The sequence below is a fragment of the Cetorhinus maximus genome, chromosome 1 (genome assembly GCF_964194155.1).
Source record: "Cetorhinus maximus chromosome 1, sCetMax3.hap1.1, whole genome shotgun sequence".
NCBI classification, from domain to species: domain Eukaryota; kingdom Metazoa; phylum Chordata; class Chondrichthyes; order Lamniformes; family Cetorhinidae; genus Cetorhinus; species Cetorhinus maximus.
Genome location: NC_135879.1, coordinates 142505307 through 142523813, shown reverse-complemented (window position 1 = coordinate 142523813; position 18507 = coordinate 142505307). Strand labels below are relative to the sequence as shown.

The 18507-nt window shown below is 43.5% G+C and overlaps 1 protein-coding gene across 1 annotated transcript in view; it reads right to left on the bottom strand.

Moving 5' to 3' along the window:
• The window catches only part of spata18 (spermatogenesis associated 18), a 105265-nt gene that overhangs the window by 11053 nt on the left and 75705 nt on the right, over positions 1 to 18507 (bottom strand). Inside the window, exons 9-12 of the mRNA XM_078555551.1 lie at positions 17884 to 18059; positions 14237 to 14360; positions 11509 to 11583; positions 8895 to 8943 (exon numbers count right to left, since the gene is read on the bottom strand). Of these exons, the coding sequence (XP_078411677.1) occupies positions 8895 to 8943; positions 11509 to 11583; positions 14237 to 14360; positions 17884 to 18059 (424 nt within the window). The remainder of the gene's footprint in view (positions 1 to 8894; positions 8944 to 11508; positions 11584 to 14236; positions 14361 to 17883; positions 18060 to 18507) is intronic.

Sequence of the window (18507 nt, the reverse complement as noted above, 5' to 3'; positions counted from 1 at the left end):
CGTCTTCCACAAACATTCACTCCCTCCACCACCGACGCACAGTAGCAGCAGTGTGTACCATCTACAAGATGCACTGCAGGAATTCACCAAGGCTCATTTGACAGCACCTTCCAAACCCACTACCATCTAGAAGGACAAGGGCAGCAGATAGATGGAAACACCGGCAAGTTCCCCTCCAAGCCACTCACCATCCTGACTTGGAAATACATCAGCATTCTTTCACTGTCACTGGGTCAATATCCTGGAACTTCGTAACAGCGCTGTGGGTGTACCTACACCACATGGACTGCAGCGGTTCAAGAAGGTAGCTCACCACCACCTTCTCAAGGGCAACTAGGGATGGGCAATAAATGCTGGCCCAGCCAAAGCCCACATCCTGCAAACGAATAAAAAACTCTTCATTGAACTAGGGTTGATCCTCTGGCTTGGTGGTAATCATAGAGAGGGGGTATGCCGGGCCATGAGGTTACAGATTGTGGTTACAGATTCTGTTGCTGCTGATGGTCCACAGCGCCTCATGGATGCCCAGTCTTATCTGTTCAAAATCTATCCCATTTAGCACAGTGGTAGTGCCACACAACATGTGAAGACGGGACTTTGTCTCCAAGAGAACTGTTCTGTGGTCACTCCTACTGACACGGTCATGGATAGATGCATTTGCGGCAGGCAGGCTGGTAAGGTAAAGTATATTTTTCCCTACTGTTGGTTCCCTCACCACCTACCACAGACCTAGTCTAACAGTTATGTCCTTTACGACTCGGCCAGCTTGGTCAGTAGACGTGCTACCGAGCCACTCTTGGTGATGGACATTGAAGTCCCCCACCCAGAGTACATTCTGTGCCCTTGCCACCCTTAGTGCATCCTCCAAGGGATGTTCAATATGGAGGAGTATTGATTCATCAACTGAAGGAGGGTGGTACATGGTAATCAGCAGGAGGTTTCCATGCCCATGTTTGACTTGATGCCATGAGGTTTCATGGGGTTGGAGTCAATGTTGAGGACTCCCAGAACTCCTTGAATACCATTGTGCCATCACCTTTGCTGGGTCTGCCCTGCTGGTGGGACAGGACATATCTAGGGATGGTGATAGTGGTGTTTGGGACATTGTAAGGTTTGATTCCGTGAGGATGACTATGTCAGGCTGCTGCTTGACTAGTCTGTGAGACAGCTCTACCAGTTGTGGCTCTAGCCCCCAGATGTTCGTAAGGAGGACTTTGCAGGCTCAACAGGGCTGGGTTTGCCGCTGTCGTTTCCAGTGCCTAGGTCGATGCCGGGTGTCCATCCAGTTCCATTCCTTTTTATCAGCTTACTAGGCCATTTCAGAGGGTATTTAAGAGTCAACCACATTATCGCAGATCTGGAATCACACATAGGCCAAAGGGGCATTAGTGAACCAGATGGGTTTTACGACAATCGATTCATGGTCATCTTTAGATGTTTAATTACACAGATTTTTTATGGAGTTCAAATTCCACCATCTGCCATGGTGGGATTCAAACCCGGGTCCCCAGGGCATTACTCTGGGTCTCTGAATCACTAGTCAGTGACAATACCACTCCGCCACCACATCAGTTCCTCAGGGTAGTGTCCTAGGCCCAACCATTTTCAGCTGCTTCATCATTGACCTTCCTTCCATCATAAAGTCAGAAGTAGGAATGTTTGCTGACGATTGCACAATGTTCAGCACCATTTACAACTCCTCAGACACTGAAGCAATCCATGTTGATATGCAGCAAGACCTGGACAACATTCAGGCTTGGGCTGATAAGTGGCTAGTAATATTTGTGCCACACAAGTACCAGGCAATGACCATCTCCAACAAGAGAGAATATAGCCATCTCCCCTTGACGTTCAATGGCATTACCATCACTGAAACCCCCACTATCAACATCCTGGGGGTTACCATTGACCAAAAACTGAACTGGACTAGCCATATAAATACTGCGGCTACAAGAGCAGGTCAGAGGCTAGGAATCCTGCGGTGAGTAACTCATCTCCTGACTCCTCAAAGCCTTTCTACCATCTACAAGGCAGATGTCAGGAGTATGATGGGATATTCCCCATTTGTCTGGATGAGCGCAACTCCAACAACACTAGGAGCTCGACAGCATCCAGGACAAAGCAGCCCATTTGGTTGGCACCCCACCCACTACTGACGCACAGCAGTAGCAGTGTGTACCATCTACAAGATACATTGCAACAACTCCCCAAGGCTTCTTCAACAGCATCTTCCAAATCCATGATCTCTACCATATAGGACAAGGGCTGCAGGTGCATGGGAACACCACCACCAAAAGCACTCTCCAAGCCACACACCATCTTGACTTGGAAATGTATCACTGTTCCTTCATTGCCACTGGGTCAAAATCCTGCAAGTCCCTCCCTAACAATGCTGTGGGTGTACCTACACCATATGGACTACAGCAGTTCAAGGCGGCAGCTCACCACCACCTTCTCAAGGGCAACTAGGGATGGGCAACAAAATGCTGGCCTAGCCAGTGACATCTACATTCGTGAGAGAATAATTAAGAAAAAATGTTAGGTGAGGGGATTAAGGGATAGGGAGCCACGGTGAATAAATGGAGTGGAAATATAGAGCAACCATGATCTAACTGAATGCTGGAGCAGACAAGGGATCGATGGCCCATGTATCTGTTCCTCTCGGGTGAAAGTAAAAGATCTAAAGCTGAGCTTTTTGGTCAAGCAGGACACCAAAACGGTGCACCTGTGGGTTCAATCACAGCAAGCAAAGAAGGAGGAGGCTAAATAAGTAATTTCCTCTAGGAGCTAAATGAGATGGTTTTTACCAATATTACTGGTGAATGAAGAACATTGTAACCCAAGCTTGTTCAGCAGGCCATATTCTCGCTTGCCAAGGGTTTCCATCTGGCCCGCCAGCCAACGTTCAAAATACACCTAAGTAGCAGTGACAGATTCTGTAAAGAGCTGCTCCTCCAATCACAGGCTGTTTCTCTCCCACATTTGGTGCTGATAAGCTCACTAGAAGCCTCTCAGCAGCAAACGCCAGAGAGAAAAATCAAGGAGCAGCGAGCAGTGTGACAATGAGTGACAGCGGTCAGCCAGAGGCCTGGCGCAGTAGCGGTCGTGAGTCTGGTTGGGTTGGAGGTGAAAAAGAGAGGTTACTGGGTGCAAGAAACTGCACGGAACCATCTGTCTGACAATGATTGCGGAGGGGGGAGCAGTTTGGGGAGAGAGGCTGCAAGGGAGTGTTTGTCTGCAGAGTGAGGAAGGGGGGCAGAAAGGGACTGCGAGGAGTGTTTGTTTGCAGAGGGGTCGGGGGATGAGGCTGTGAGAGTGATTGTTTGCAGAGGGGTCGGGGGATGAGGGTGAGAGTGATTGTTTGCAGAGGGGTCGGGGGATGAGGCTGTGAGAGTGATTGTTTGCAGAGGGGTCGGGGGATGAGGCTGCGAGGAGTGTTTGTTTGCAGAGGGGTCGGGGGATGAGGCTGTGAGAGTGATTGTTTGCAGAGGGGTCGGGGGATGAGGCTGTGAGAGTGATTGCTTGCAGAGGGGTCGGGGGATGAGGCTGTGAGAGTGATTGTTTGCAGAGGGGTCGGGCGATGAGGCTGCGAGGAGTGTTTGTTTGCAGAGGGGTCGGGGGATGAGGCTGCGAGGAGTGTTTGTTTGCAGAGGGGTCGGGGGATGAGGCTGTGAGTGATTGTTTGCAGAGGGGTCGGGGGATGAGGGTGAGAGTGATTGTTTGCAGAGGGGTCGGGGGATGAGGCTGTGAGAGTGATTGTTTGCAGAGGGGTCGGGGGATGAGGGTGAGAGAGTGATTGTTTGCAGAGGGGTCGGGGGATGAGGCTGTGAGAGTGATTGTTTGCAGAGGGGTCGGGGGATGAGGGTGAGAGAGTGATTGTTTGCAGAGGGGTCGGGGGATGAGGCTGTGAGTGATTGTTTGCAGAGGGGTCGGGGGATGAGGGTGAGAGTGACTGTTTGCAAAGGGGTCGGGGGATGAGGCTGTGAGAGTGATTGTTTGCAGAGGGGTGCAAAGAGGCTGCGAGGGAATGTTTGTTAAGGTGGTGGAGGAGAAAGAGGCTGCGAGGGAATGTTTATCTGCCAGAAAATGAATTGAAACTGATATGTAATTGCGCTGACAAATCCTGGATTATTCTGTCAATTTCCTATAAGCAACAAGCACTGAATTGAAATGCCGAGTTTCAGAACAGGAGGAAATTCGTAGATTTAATTTTCTTTATTTGTTTTGTTCTTTATTCTTTCTTGGGATGTGGATGTCACTGGCAAGGCCAGCATTCATTGCCCATCCCCAATTGCCCTCGAACTGAATGGCTTGCTAGGCCATTGCAGAGGGCAGTTAATTGTGTCAGTGTCAATCATATTACTGCGGGTCTGGAGCTACATGTAGGCCAGACCAGGCAAGGATGGCAGATTTCCTTCCCTAAAAGGACCTTAATGAACCAGATGGGTTTTTAACCTCAATTGATGATCGTTGTTATGGTCACCATTACTGAGTCTAGCTTTATATTCCAGACTTATTAACGGAGTTTAAATTCCACCAGCTGCCATGGTGGGATTTGAACCCATGTCCCCTGACCATTACCCTGGGCCTCTGGATTACCACTCCAGTGATATTACTACAACATCTTCCCCCATTTGTTTTCAAATTGCTGCTGTGTTTCTTTTTTGCTTACGTCGGACTTGCGCCCAAGTTGCACCTTCCTTTGGGTTGGAAAACTCCACGGGGCTGCAGGGCTGTGAGCCTGGAGTTACCAGGTTGGAGCACTGACTCTCTGGGAGATTATTTGGGCCAACCCTGCTGTTTCCTAGCAGAAAGTGCTCATGCAGAAACGCCGACAGTCTGTCCTTCACTTTAATTCCCATTGAGAGCCATTGATAGTCAGTGTGGGCTTATCAGTTACAGGTCAACAGTCTTAAAATCAACCTTACTGGCTCGCTGTAGTGAGCCAGCTCAAGTGCTGATCCTGTCAGCAGCAAGTAGGGTGTTAACACAAGATATGGCCATGTTAGGCCAGGAGTTTCATTCTTTTAAAGCTTTTAAAATGGAATTAATGTACCAATGCAGTTGGATTCAAATCTAGTGTTAGATTGGTCCAGTCTTTAGAGAACAGCAGAAGAGAAAGAGGAAAATAAAGAACTTGCATTGCAGCACCTTTCACCATCTCAGGACTAACTTGTATGAGTCCCACTCACCCATCACCCCCTGCTCTCATTGGCCTACAATCGCTCCCGATCAACCAGCTCTTGGATTTAAAAATTCTCATCAAGCTAATAAATTCATCTTCACTTTTGAAGCTGGTTCATAAAAATGCACATTTTTTGTTATTTTGATCGATAGCAAGACAAATTTCTAATGCCTTATATTTCCAAAATTTACTCACTGGCCCATTAAGTTAGAACAAAAAACTGAAATGTGGCCGCTCATGCAAAAAGATTGGGCATGCCTGTTTATAATTCGTGTACCAGGCAACTGAACAGCTTAGCAAAAACAATGGACATGGAGAATTAACACTATTAAGACCAGGTCATTGGTACGTAAGTAGAAGCTGGGCCCATGTTTGTGAATGATGTCACTGACAGACAGCATATAAATTAGGAATAGGAGGTAGCAGGTGAACCACTGAGGGAGATAGAAAGACTGAAATAAGGCATTTAAGGGTGGAACCAAAATAGGTTGACTGCCACAGAGGAGCAGGATGGAGAACTCAATGTAATGTAAAAATCTATGCAGCGGCTGAGAAGGGAAAGTATGCTGTGGTCAGTCATGCAGGATACCATTTCAGAGACAGCGGAATATCCTTGATTTGATCCCTGTATGCAGAGTTAACTAGGGTTCGAGAAAGAAAACAAAAATACCTAGGGTTCACGTTCCTGAACAATTCAGCACACTGATGGGATGTCCACATGTGTGGCTATCCAAAAGGATAGGATAGTATTCAGCTCCAAAACCCCAACAACCTGCAGCACCAAATATTAAGGCTTAAACATGAAGGATCACCAATTAATGAGGTAGCAGAGAGCTGGTAACAGCAATAGAATCATAGCCCAGTTGTACGTCACTAACTTTGACAGGAAGAGAAGAGAAAATTATAAGCAAAGTGTAAGGAATTGAACTGTCTGTCCATCAATGGACACTGTGTTCTTCTCCAGATGGAATTGATTTGTATTGTCCCTATATTATGACAGGAGGTTTCTCACTACGAATCCATTATGCTTGCATTGGGAGTATTGGATGTTCTCAGTCAGTTTTGTCACTGGAAGTACTGTTCTAGTGTCTACCTCTGATATGCCCACCTTAACAAGCTTTCCCACACAAAGGGGCAGTCCATCTGTATCTGACTAACACAATGTCGTGACAAAACATTAACCAATAAACAAACAAACAAACAATCTGCAAACCTTCTGCTATGCTGCCTTTGATGTTCTAGTTCATGTTCTGCCTAAACTATGAGAAACTGGCAATTATCTCAATCAACATGTTTCCTTAGAACTCAGTGGTACGACACAAAAGGCAGTTTCAAATGCTTTGGTCTCCAGTCGCACTGCATGGGGCTTGTGTCTGCCCACATAATGTCTTAAAGCTGCAACATCTTATAGTAAGATACTGTCCGGAATTACACTTTGTGTAATAGTAAGAAAAATATATGGAAAGCGCTGAAAGATTCACGAGTATTTCAGGAAAAAAACTGATAGTTAGTTTGCATTCACTTTAGCAGCTCTTTCCATCAACTGCATCCCCCTTTCAAAACATTTTACAAAGAATTATTAGGCCAAAATTCCTGACCAAACACGTGAGAGGACAAGAGGCTGAGCTATATCAGGTGGTTGGGGGAGGTGGCAGAATTTGGTCTGTCACCCAGTTTCGCTAGGGCTCCATGACTTCTCTTCTACCAATAAACAAACAGTTGAAAGGCATTTCTTCCATCCACCTCTTCCTTCCTGACTTCACTAACAAGAGGCAGGACTGAAGGAAGAACATTCCCTGAAAGAAACCCTGCTGGGTCCATGTTTCTGGTGGTCAGTTGATAGTATGCCCCCTTACACTTTTGCGACCAGGTGATCCTAACGCTGGTTTTCTGACAGGAAATTATTTGCCGCATGGGAGAAATGGCAGCATTTTCCTTTTTAAACCTCCACTCCTCAACCGGGACACACCCTCCCCAGGCTCCAATATTCTTGCTCTCCCACAGGGTGGGGAGCACCATAAATGCTGTGAAAGCCCATTCCCTTTATGTTAATGACTCCATCCCTGGGATTTGGAACAAAATGCCGTAATTCGGGCAGCATTGTGATGAATGCACCATTATCATCACCATCCTATTTCCCTCTTTTTAACTCAATGGCCTTACAACTACACTGCCATTATTAGTGCATGAATTCATTGTGGAGAGTGATTTGCAGTCGGATGCTCCCAATGCAAAGCGATGGAGTGACATTTGCAGAGAGTACTGGAAAAAAAGTTGTAAGTGCACCTTCCATCCATTTATATAAAGTCCCCAATTTCTCAGCTCATGCTCCTTACAAGTACCTCTGGCATGTTGATATGATTTGCTTCCCTTGTTGTTTTAACGGGTGTTAAAACTGTTGGATTTGAGTGTTCATTTGCTAAAAATGTGCAATTTCAAGGCCAATCTATCTAGTTCAAGAAAGCTTTGGATTTACCTGACACATGCATGATGCAAACGATAAGGGGCGTGTGATGCAGTTTGATTAGCTGCTTTTTAGTGAGTGGTATGAAAAACACAATATAAGCCACACTCTCAAAAAAACTTCAATTCACAAAATAGAACCAATTACAACCCTCAAAAAAAAAACAAATGCGAGAAAACCTTTGAAAGTTATAACAATCCTTCATTTTGATCATTTAATTCTCCACCTTCTCCACCAGCACCTTGGGCAGAATTTTGCTCTTGGCGTATGACTCAGTGGGGGCAGCCGGGAAGCTGAGCACCACCCGCGATCAGCACCACACCACGGTTTCATGCTGGCAGGCCAATTAAGGCCCACCCAGCGTGAAACGCGGGCAGCAGTGCTCAGCGCTGCCTGTGTGGGCAGGGGGAGGGGGGTGAGCAGGCCAAGCGTGAACTGTGCACTTGCCGCGAGAGAGCGCTGAATAATCTCTCTGAGGCACAGAGCTGCCTCAGGGAGATGAAGCACTCTTTAAAAAAAAAAATAAAAATATCATAGAGTCACACGAGGGGACATGTTTTGTCACATGAGCAGGGACATGTTTTTAATTCAAGGGTAAAATTTTTATTTGCTTTAGGAAACCTCATCCTGCCTGTGGATGAGGTTTCCTAAAAGGTGCAAAGGCCTCTTGGCCTTTTCGCCTGCCAGCCAACCGTAAGGTTGGACTGGCAGTGTAAATTTGAATTTAATTACCTTTTTAATGGCCTTACCAGGCCTTTTAATTGTTAGCGGGCAGGCTGCTGACTCTGGCGCGCACCCGCCGAACATAATATCGCGGGACTGCACGATGACGTCGGGACGCTTGCCCAATGTCATCATGCGTCACTTTACACTCGGCCAGGTCAGGCGCACAACTGCCCGTCGAGCTTAATATTCTGCCCCTTGCAACTATTTTAGGGACTCCTGCCAAGGAGCTGTTGATTTCTCAACCTCCTTGCCATATTTCCTCAGGGGACCATCAGTAGTCCTCCTAGATTTTTACCAGCCTTGAGCATTTTGTTCCCTTCCCTATACATAGATCGGTGCAGGGACAGCACACCTTGGTTCCCAGCTGCACTGACATAATACAAGAAGTAATTTTACACACACACATGAACCAACCTACTGGCAGAAGTGGTTAAATCGCTTCAATGATTAAATCATATATTCAAGAATAAACCTCTAAACTATTCCATATTGTTGCATTCAAAATGCTTTCACACTTACTGGGACTAATGCTTCGTCTGACGGGGGAAGGGCTACGGCTTCGGGAAGACTGTAAAACACGTGATAAAATGTCAGCTCTCAATCTTGCAGCTGCAAAACAGCTGTACACTCTTACTGCATGAAACAAGAAATGATTAATGAAAACATAAGGAGCACAGTCACCCACACAATGCAGCTCAAAATTGAGCCAAATGACTTATTATAGTTCTTAGCAACACTCAATGGAGCTGCCTCAAGGATGCTAGGTGGACAACGTTACCAAGTTAACCCAATATTGACTAATCCTATTATTTACACTGGGCATTATGGATAGGCCTGATGGCTAAAAGAGGTGATACTTGATGTAATGTTGAAAAGCTGCATTACAGATTACTACAATCTGCAGCAGAATACAGCTAGGAGTGTTGTCTGGATCCATCATTTGACTGAAATGGTTATCTCAAGGATTATATCAGCAATACAAATTAAAGCCAGATAAACTGTTGAATTGGCCATGGTCCAGGTAATCTGCATTAATGCTTATCCCCTGTGGATATTCTGCCCCCAAGGTGGAGTGCCGTGCCTCTTCAGCAACTATGGCACTGATTTTGAGAGGCTTTGCTGGGGTCACACAGCCAAGCAAGTGCAGGTCACAAAATTAGATGCATGGCACTTAGCAGCTAATGAGAATACCTTCATTTTAGAAACTGCGTTGGTGACTAGCACTAACATCAGTAAGGCTCCCTTGATCATTTTAAAGATCTCAATTAGATCACCTCTCAACTTTATAAGTTCAAGAGAATATTAAAATTATACACCTTGTCCTGATAATTTAACCCTTTAAGCTCTGGTATAATTCTGGGGAATCTACACTGTACCTCTCCAAAGCCCATATATCCTTCCTATCGACTTTGGCAGAAAATGTGTACTTAATGTGGCCACTCAATGGGATATTGGAAAACCTATAGGTAATATGTGAGATTGTTCAGTTGTAATGATACTGATACATTGGCTGGGATTCTGTGGGGTCAACACATGTCTGGTCCACCAGTTGGAGAATAGGCAGGTAACCCCCGTCAGTTCCATGGCAGTGGCCTGATGGAATCAAATGCTTTCAGGCACCTAAGTCACCATCAGGCCTTCCAAGTGTCTGAGGTCCTCAGCAGGGGAAATCCTGCTTGGCAAGAACTGCCGGCCAGAGACTGACAGCCCCTCATACTACCAGCACCAGCAGGGGCAGCTGGCAGCACTACCCCTGCCCGAGGCCCATAATTATCGTGGGATCCCAGATCAAAGATGAGCGAAGGCAGGATGGGGATCAGGAAATGAAAGTTGCGGGGGAGGGGGCAAGGGCGAGGGATTTCTTTCAGTGGCCGCCCCACTATCTGATGCAAGGATTCTAGATTGGGTAGGGTGCCTAGTAGCGGACCTGCCCGCTGCCACCCCGAGGTCTGCTGGCAAACCCAAATTGTGTTTGCTGGACAGCCTTCCTAGGAGGCCACCACTAAATTATGATGGGTTCAGGATAATGGGTGTCAATTGGCTCATTACTGGGCTTAATACACATGCTGGTGGCAGCTGCCAATCCTACATCAGCTCCTTCCACCCTTCACCTTTATTGGGGTAGCTTTTGGTGCCACCGGGAGACTGACGCGTGACTGGCCGCCATGTTTCCCACCGCAACGGGCTACATAAAATCCAGCCCATTAGTTTTTGTTTTAAAAACTGTGTAGAAAAAGCTGTAAGTTATCAACAAAACATTAATAGGTAATGCAATTCTAGCTTTCTTGGTATTTTTAAACACAAAACAGTAAATTTATTGCATTCCAAAAGAAAATAATAGTTTCCAATTCTGGGTTTTTAAATTGAAATATCTTAAAGCTAACACATTAATGGTATGGCACTGCATGTTGGTGCTCCAGCACATTGTGCTGACAATGATGCTTTACATGGTTAATTCCTGATCCCAGTTGTGCTGGCATTCGAGGTACAGAACAGAGATTAGGGGCTCAATTTTTGTGGAGGAGATGGGAAGATTAAGTCAGGGAGCATGGGGCACATGTATGAGGAGGCATTAAAAAGTTGTTGCCATTCTTTTTAAACTTACCTGTCAAAAGGCTCCCAAATCCAGACTATGGTTCACGCTTCCTCCGAGGAGCCGTGAAACACAAGGCCTAGAAAAGCTGGTCAGACTCCACTGGTAATAAGGTGCCTATTCCCTCAATTGAGCCAGACAGGTTGGGAGTGCAGGGTACGGGCTTACCACCCACACCCTTATCCCACCCCAGCGAAAATTGATGGAAGTGGAAATGGGGGCAGGAATTCCAGAGTTGGCTCCTGCTTGCCATTTTTAAATCTCACCCCACCTCCATTCAGATATGGATGGAGGCATGAAATCCGGGCCTAAGTCTCTGCATACTGGGGAAGAGGATCCCAGTCCAATCCCTGTCCAAAGCAGTGGTACAATTCATCATCTACCCCCAGCAATAGCCAAAGTAAAATTAAAGAAAATAGATTTAAAATCACATACATATTTGTATTAACCATGGCTGTAATGCTTTAGTTTAAAAGCAGTTAGTCTACTATCACTTTGTATTGTTAGAGTCACAGCAAGAGACATTTCAAAAGAACCTACCAGGCCACGGGTTGGACTGATAGAACGAGAACGAATGGGACTGGAACTTCTGCTTCGGCTTTTACTTGGCGACCACTAACTCAATAAAAAAGCAAAGATTACCAATAGAAATGAAGCCTTTTACCATAAGTTTAGAATAACTCTATCATTCTACAGTAACTGAGTACAAATCCCAAAAAATTACCATTAAAAAGTATGTCAATGTCATATGATTAAAGGGAGTATTTTTATTTCAAGTAATCCCCAATTTTATAGAAAGAAATATACACAAAGATTGTATATTTAAAAATAACTGGGTCTCCTTTGCCATCCCCCCCCACCAAAACTCAATCAAGAGGCGCTACTTTGAACCCAGGGGAATCTATTGAAATAGTAGAGGCCACAACTTCAAACCAGCCTTAAGAGCTTATTTGGAAAACATACTAAAGATGTGGATGTGGAGTGCACAGTGCAGTTTCCTAGGCTCGCAAGATTAGACTACTAAACAAAATATATTTTAAAATATTCTTAAATGAATGTACCGGATACAAAGTTCTCTAGATTCGGGGAAGGTCCCCTTTAGATTGGAAGATAGCAAATGTAACTCCATTATTCAAAAAAGGGAGGGAGACAGTAGTGGGACACTACAGGCCAGTTAGCCTAACATCTGTCATAGGGAAAATGTTAAAAGCTATTATTAAAGAAGTTATAGCAGGGTGCTAGGATTAGCTCAATGTCATCAGACAGAGTCAACATGGTTTTGTGAAAGAGAAATAGTGCTTAACCAACTTATTGGAGTTCTTTGAGGAAGTAACATGTGCAGTGGATAAAGAGGAACCAGTGGATGTACTGTACTTAGATTTCCAGAAGGCATCTGATAAAGTGTCACATCAAAAGGTTCTTGCGGAAAATAAAAAGTTCATGGCATAGGGGGTAACATATTGACATGGATAGAAGATTGGCTGGGTAACAGGAAGCAGAGAGTAGGCATAAATGGGTCTTTTTCAGGTTGGCCAGATGTAATGAGTGGTGTGCCACAGGGATCAGTGCTGGGACCTCAACAGTTTACAATTTATATAAATGACTTGGATGAAGGGATGGTTGCCAAATTTGCTGATGACACAAAGATAGGTAGAAAAGTAAGGAGGCTATAAAAAGATATAGATAGGTTAAGTGAGTGGGAAAAGATCTTGCAAATGGAGTATAATGTGGGAGAATGTGAAATCGTTCATTTTGGCATGAAGAATAAAAAAGAAACATATTATCTAAATGGTGAGAGACTGCAGAGCTCTGAGGCGCAGAGAGATCTGGGTATCCTAGTGCATGAATCACAAAAGGTTAGTATGCAGGTACAGCAGGTAATAGTATGTTATCATTTACTGTGAGGGGAATTGAATTCTAAAGTAGGGAGGTACAGTGCACTAGTAAGATTACAGTTGGAGTACTGGTCAGCTTATTTAATGAAGGATGTAAATGCGTTGGAAGCAGATCAGAGAAGGTTTACCAGGCTAATACCTGGAATGGGTGGGTTGTCTTATGAGGAAAGGCTGGACAGGTTAGGCTGTATCCACTGGAATTTAGAAGAGTAAGAGGCGACTTGATTGAAACATACAAGATCCTGAAGGGTCTTAACAGGGTAGATGTGGAGAGGATGTTCCCTCTTGTGGAAGAATCTAGAGCTAGGGGTCACTGTTTAAAAATGGGTCGCCCATTTAAAATAGAGATGAGGTGAAATTCTTTCTCCCAGAGGGTCGCGAGTCTTTGGAGCTCTCTTCCTGAAAAGGCGGTGGAAGCAGAGTCTTTGAATATTTTTAAGGCAGAGGTAGATAGATTCTTGGTAAGCAAGGGGGTGATAGGTTATCGGGGGCAGGTGGGATGCACATTTCAGGTTACTATCAGATCAGCCATGATCATATTAAATGGCAGAGCAGACTCGATGGACCATAGGTCTACTCCTATTCCTTGTTCATATGTTCATAATTGTTTTAAGGAGTGATATCATTATTAGGCTAGCAAGCATCAGATTATTGTTTCAAAAAGCAAAATTAATTGTTTTTTGAAGTTATATGTTGAATCTACTCACTACCTATCAACTATGACAACAGAAAAGTATAGATTAGGTGAACAACAAGTATGTAGTACATGTGACCTATATTTCATATGGGTCTAAATGTGAGCTGTGCGCCAATTTGGACAAAGAGTAGTTAACCCAGTGAATTAGAGTCATTTCAGCCTCATATTGTTGTTTTTTTCTTCCCCCACCCCCCATTAGACTACTGATAATTTTAAGTAGAGGGGAATTGGCCACTTTATAGTCAGATTGTTACAATGATGCACATTTATATCATGTCATTAACATAGCAAAGTGTCCCAAGGTGCTTTACAGAAATGATTATCAAACAAAGTCTGACACTGATCCATATTAGGGGATATTAAATCATGTGATCAAATCCTTGGTCAAAGAGATAGGTTTCAGTGAGCATCTTAAAAGAATAAAGGGGTGGAGAGGTTTGAGGAAGGAATTCCAGAGCTTAAGGCAGCAGATGGAATAACCAATCATGAAGCAATTAAAATCAGGGATATAAAGGAGGTTACAATTGGATAAGTGCAAAGATCTTGGTAGACTTGCTGGCTGGAGGATATTAGAGATGAGGAAAATGGCCCTGGAGGGATTTGAACACAAGAATGAGAATTACAGCCCATAATCGGCTATTCCTTTTTAACCACCAACATAGGTTTCCCAACTCACCAGAGCTCCTCTTTTTGTGAATGCTTCTCCCTTAGCAATGACAGTGTCATTTTCTATCAGGGCTGGCCAGAGGTGATAGACCACCAGTGGAGCGGTGAAATCAGAATCATAGCTGCGGCGATACCTGAAGGGATCAAAAAAATGTTTTGTTCTTTAAAATTTTACAAGCAGTCAGAACTGTGCAATAAAACAGAATCTTACAATAGATCTACATAATGAGCGCTTGTGAGGAAACTATATTCATGTGTAAATTCGATCTTGTTGTCATTCCGTATGACTTGTGCTGAATGTTTCATTGTGATTCAATCTTCATCCAGTTATAGCACTATCGCTCAGGTCAGGTGATGGTGCATTCAAACAAGCTGCAGTCCAGAAACTGGAACGTGTAATCCAGGCTGGCACTCCAATGACATATTGAGCAAGTGCTGCACCGTTGGTAGTGCCGATTTCAAATGATATTTTAAACTACCCTAGCAAGATTGAAGAACAGCAGGGCAGCCCCAACCCCCCACTGGTGTCCTGGCTAGATTTATCCCCCAGCTATCACCAGTAAAACAGATCATCTGTTTGCAGACCTTGCTATGAGCAAATTGGGTGGTATATTTCCCTACATTACAGTAGTGACTACAGTTCAAAATTACTTCAATGGTTGTGAAGTATTTTGGGATGTCCTGAGGTCATGAAAGGGCAATTCTTTTTTTTGCTTCCTCACTATTTGGGGTGGTTAACAGCAATTTTAAGAAATGAACTTGCTTCTGTCCAGTTTTGTATAGCTGTATTTGAGAAAAGGCTACTCGATCAGTCCAGTTTCACATACAGTCAAATACTTTGCACTGTGTCCTACTTTTGTACAATGTTAATTTCAATTCCTTAAATATTTTACAATTTCTATCTTTTTTTTTCCATTACACAAATACATAAAAGTGGTCATTTACCAACTGTGCCTTGCAAAATAAATGCCAGCACATCAGGAAGTTACCTGTCAAATCCCATAATTTTTCACTCATTTCTGAGCAAATGAGTAATTTAAAGTAAAGGTGTAAAATTACTTTGTTACAATACGAAACAGAGAAAGGTTGTGACTCAAAGTTTTGGTGCACTTCTTAACAAAACTTACTTTTATGCTAAAAAGATAATTACGAATTCTGGGAATCTGAAATAAAGCCAGAAAATGACAGAAATGCATGGCATGTTAATTAACATCCAAAAGAGAAAAGGGAAAGATTATATATTGGGGCCTAGAACTTTAACCTTCCTTTATCTTTCAGGTGTTGATTAATCCACTGTGAATTTCCAGCAGTTTGTTTTGAGTTTTGATTTTAAATTTGGCCTTGCAGTGGCAGAGCAGGAACAAAGTGATACCGAATTCTGTCTCTATCATTTTATTATGGTTGTTAGTTAATTCAACTCCGGAATGATGCTCATGTAGTCATTAACCAAAAGACTATGCCAGGAGATTTCTCAAGAGTTTTGCCTGCTAGTGTTACTTTTTGCAAGAGCAGCAGAAACCCCTTTTCTGCATGTAAAGGCAAGTAAAGAAATTCAGGTTCATATCACCCATATCTATTTAAACAACTGAACAGGCTCAAATGGCTAAGTCTGCCTATGGCATAAAGGGAACTGGTGACAAATTACAGAGTTGGACAAGTGGCTGTTTAGCCTTGTATAAAGTGAAATATACTTCAAAAAACTTGAGGACTTAGATCATCATGTACAAAAAGCTCATCTGGTGCATTAGTGTAGCAGTTTTGTTACTGGACTCATAATCCTGAGAGCTGGTCCTAATTGAGCAGCTCCATGTGCTAAACAGCCTACTCCTGTTCCTATCCTCTGAAGCCAGGTCCATGGGATTATTTTTTCAAGGCTCCACAATGCTGTCAATTCTCTGCAAAGAGAGTTTCTCTCTATTTAGCATACAAGAGAAAACCATCAGGTCAGCAGTCCACAAATTCCAATACGAATTATAACTTGAGGCCATAATTACCAGTATCAGGAAAGACTGCTGCAGGCTGGGATTCTCTTTCTAGGAAAGCAAAGGCTGAGAGGCGATCCCATAGACCTTGGAGAGTTCACAACCAGGCATACATGGAGGATAGTCCCAACAGGGAATTCAGGAGAAACACAGGTCGTGTAATTCAATGAATACAATAATAAACTCAAATTTATGTAGCACTTCTAATGTTGTGCAACATCCCAAGAAGATCTGCATTTATTATTTTTGCTGTGATTCGTGATGATAAAATATTTTTAAAAGTGAGGAAGTGGATTTAGATTTTAGAGACAGCAAATTTAAGGGGACAGTAGCAATGTTACTGGACTAGTAATCCAGAGGCCCAACTAATTCTCCGGAGACATGAGTTCAAATCCCATCATGAGGGAACTTAAATCCAATAAATGGAATAAGAGGCTAGTCTCATTAATAATGATCATGAAACTACTAGACTGTTGTAAAAACCTATCTGGTTCACTAATGTCCTTCAGGAGAGGAAATATGTTTCCAATATCGCTTCTCTCCAGTATCATTGCAGACAAAGTAATAATTAGGTTGATGCATTGCTTTCCCCTTTTTAGAAGAAATAAAGGCCGAGAAACAATTATTGGCAATATCAGTGGATAAATATTTACATTAAAATGAAATTCCTCTGATTGCCATTTTTGGAAGAACACAAGAAATAGGAACAGGAGCAGACCATATGGCTCATCCAACCTGCTCTGCCTTTCAATATGATCATGGAAGGGTGTTAACACAAATGAAATAAATGGGTTAACACTTGTGTGGCATTCCTCTATTGGCCACTGTAACATAAGTCCATTAAACCTCTGTCTGCTGATATCGCTGGTAGAGAAATATAATTGGGATACGAAACAATGGTGAGTAACTAGGTTAGATACCACTAATTGACCCGTAGCTCAACACATTTAAAGAATTCCCATTGAATGTCACAGCACCGATTGCTTTATGGAACATAAATATAAAAAGCCAAAAATAAAGTTTTAAAGACAGGTTGTTACCATCAGCAAGTTACTGGAATAAATTCCAACTACACCAATACACTAAATATGTACTATGAAAATGTCAAAGTGTCTCAAAACTATCTAGGAGCTTTCTTGTGGTGCCATTGTGGTTAAAATTATGTTATCTCCTCCAGGCTCTCTCCCTCCCAAAATGGGGACAATCCCCCTTCAATTAGGCATTATTCATGATTTATGGATATAAACATAGAATATAGGAGCAGGAGTAGGTTATTTGCCCCTCCATGCCTGCTCCGCCATTCAATATAATCATGGGATGATCCTCTATCTCAACACTGTACACCCGCACTCTTCCCATCCCCCTTGATGCCTATAAAAACATAGAAAATGTTGACATTCATGGACTTCCTACAAATATAACATCTCTGGTATGATATGCTAGGTTTGCTTAAAAGACTTGCATTTATATAGTGCCTTACACAGCCTCAGAATATCACAGCCAATGAGGTCCTTTTGAAGAGTAACCACCACTGTGTATAGGGAAATGCAGTAGCAACTTTGAACAATGCTGGGTTGCTTAGCACACGCTTTTTCCAGATGTGTAGGAGGAAGCAATTTGCTCACCACAAACACTATGGTTTAGTTCATTGTGATAAAATGAAGGGCACTCTCACTTTTTCTCATTGAAAAGTTCACCATCTGTTGTGAAGGCAACGTCAAGCGGGGGCTCCAGCGTCTGCATGGCAAAGGCTACACGGCACACATCACGGATAAAACTGCTGATCATTATAAAGTCAACCTCAGGTGGGAAGGAAATCTTAGGATTGACACTCATGTTGCGGATCACATCCTGTTGAAACACAAGTTTTTTTTTAAAAAACAGGCCATCCTATAGTTAAATATGTCTCATCCAGTATTATATCCCACAAAAATACTGGTGAATTAAAGTGAGACTTTCAGCTATAACATCACAGTTGTATCAGCTGACTTTAAGCTAGTTGAGGTCAGTGGCTGCCCTGCAAGTTTAGAAAAATTCACCAAACAAGTTAGAGATTCAGAACATAAGCCTGAATCTTCTGGTCGGCGTGCGGGAGGCTTATGTCCCGACGTCACCGCGCGTCATTCCGATCTTCAGTTTGGTAGGCATGCACCGGAGTCAGCTGTGTGTCTGCTAAACAGTCAAAGGCCTGTTAAGGCCAATAATCACCTAATTAAACTGATTGTCTGGGCTGCCCATCCAATCTTAAGGCTTTCATTGGGAATCGATATGGAACTCATTGCCTGATAGGTGGTAGAGA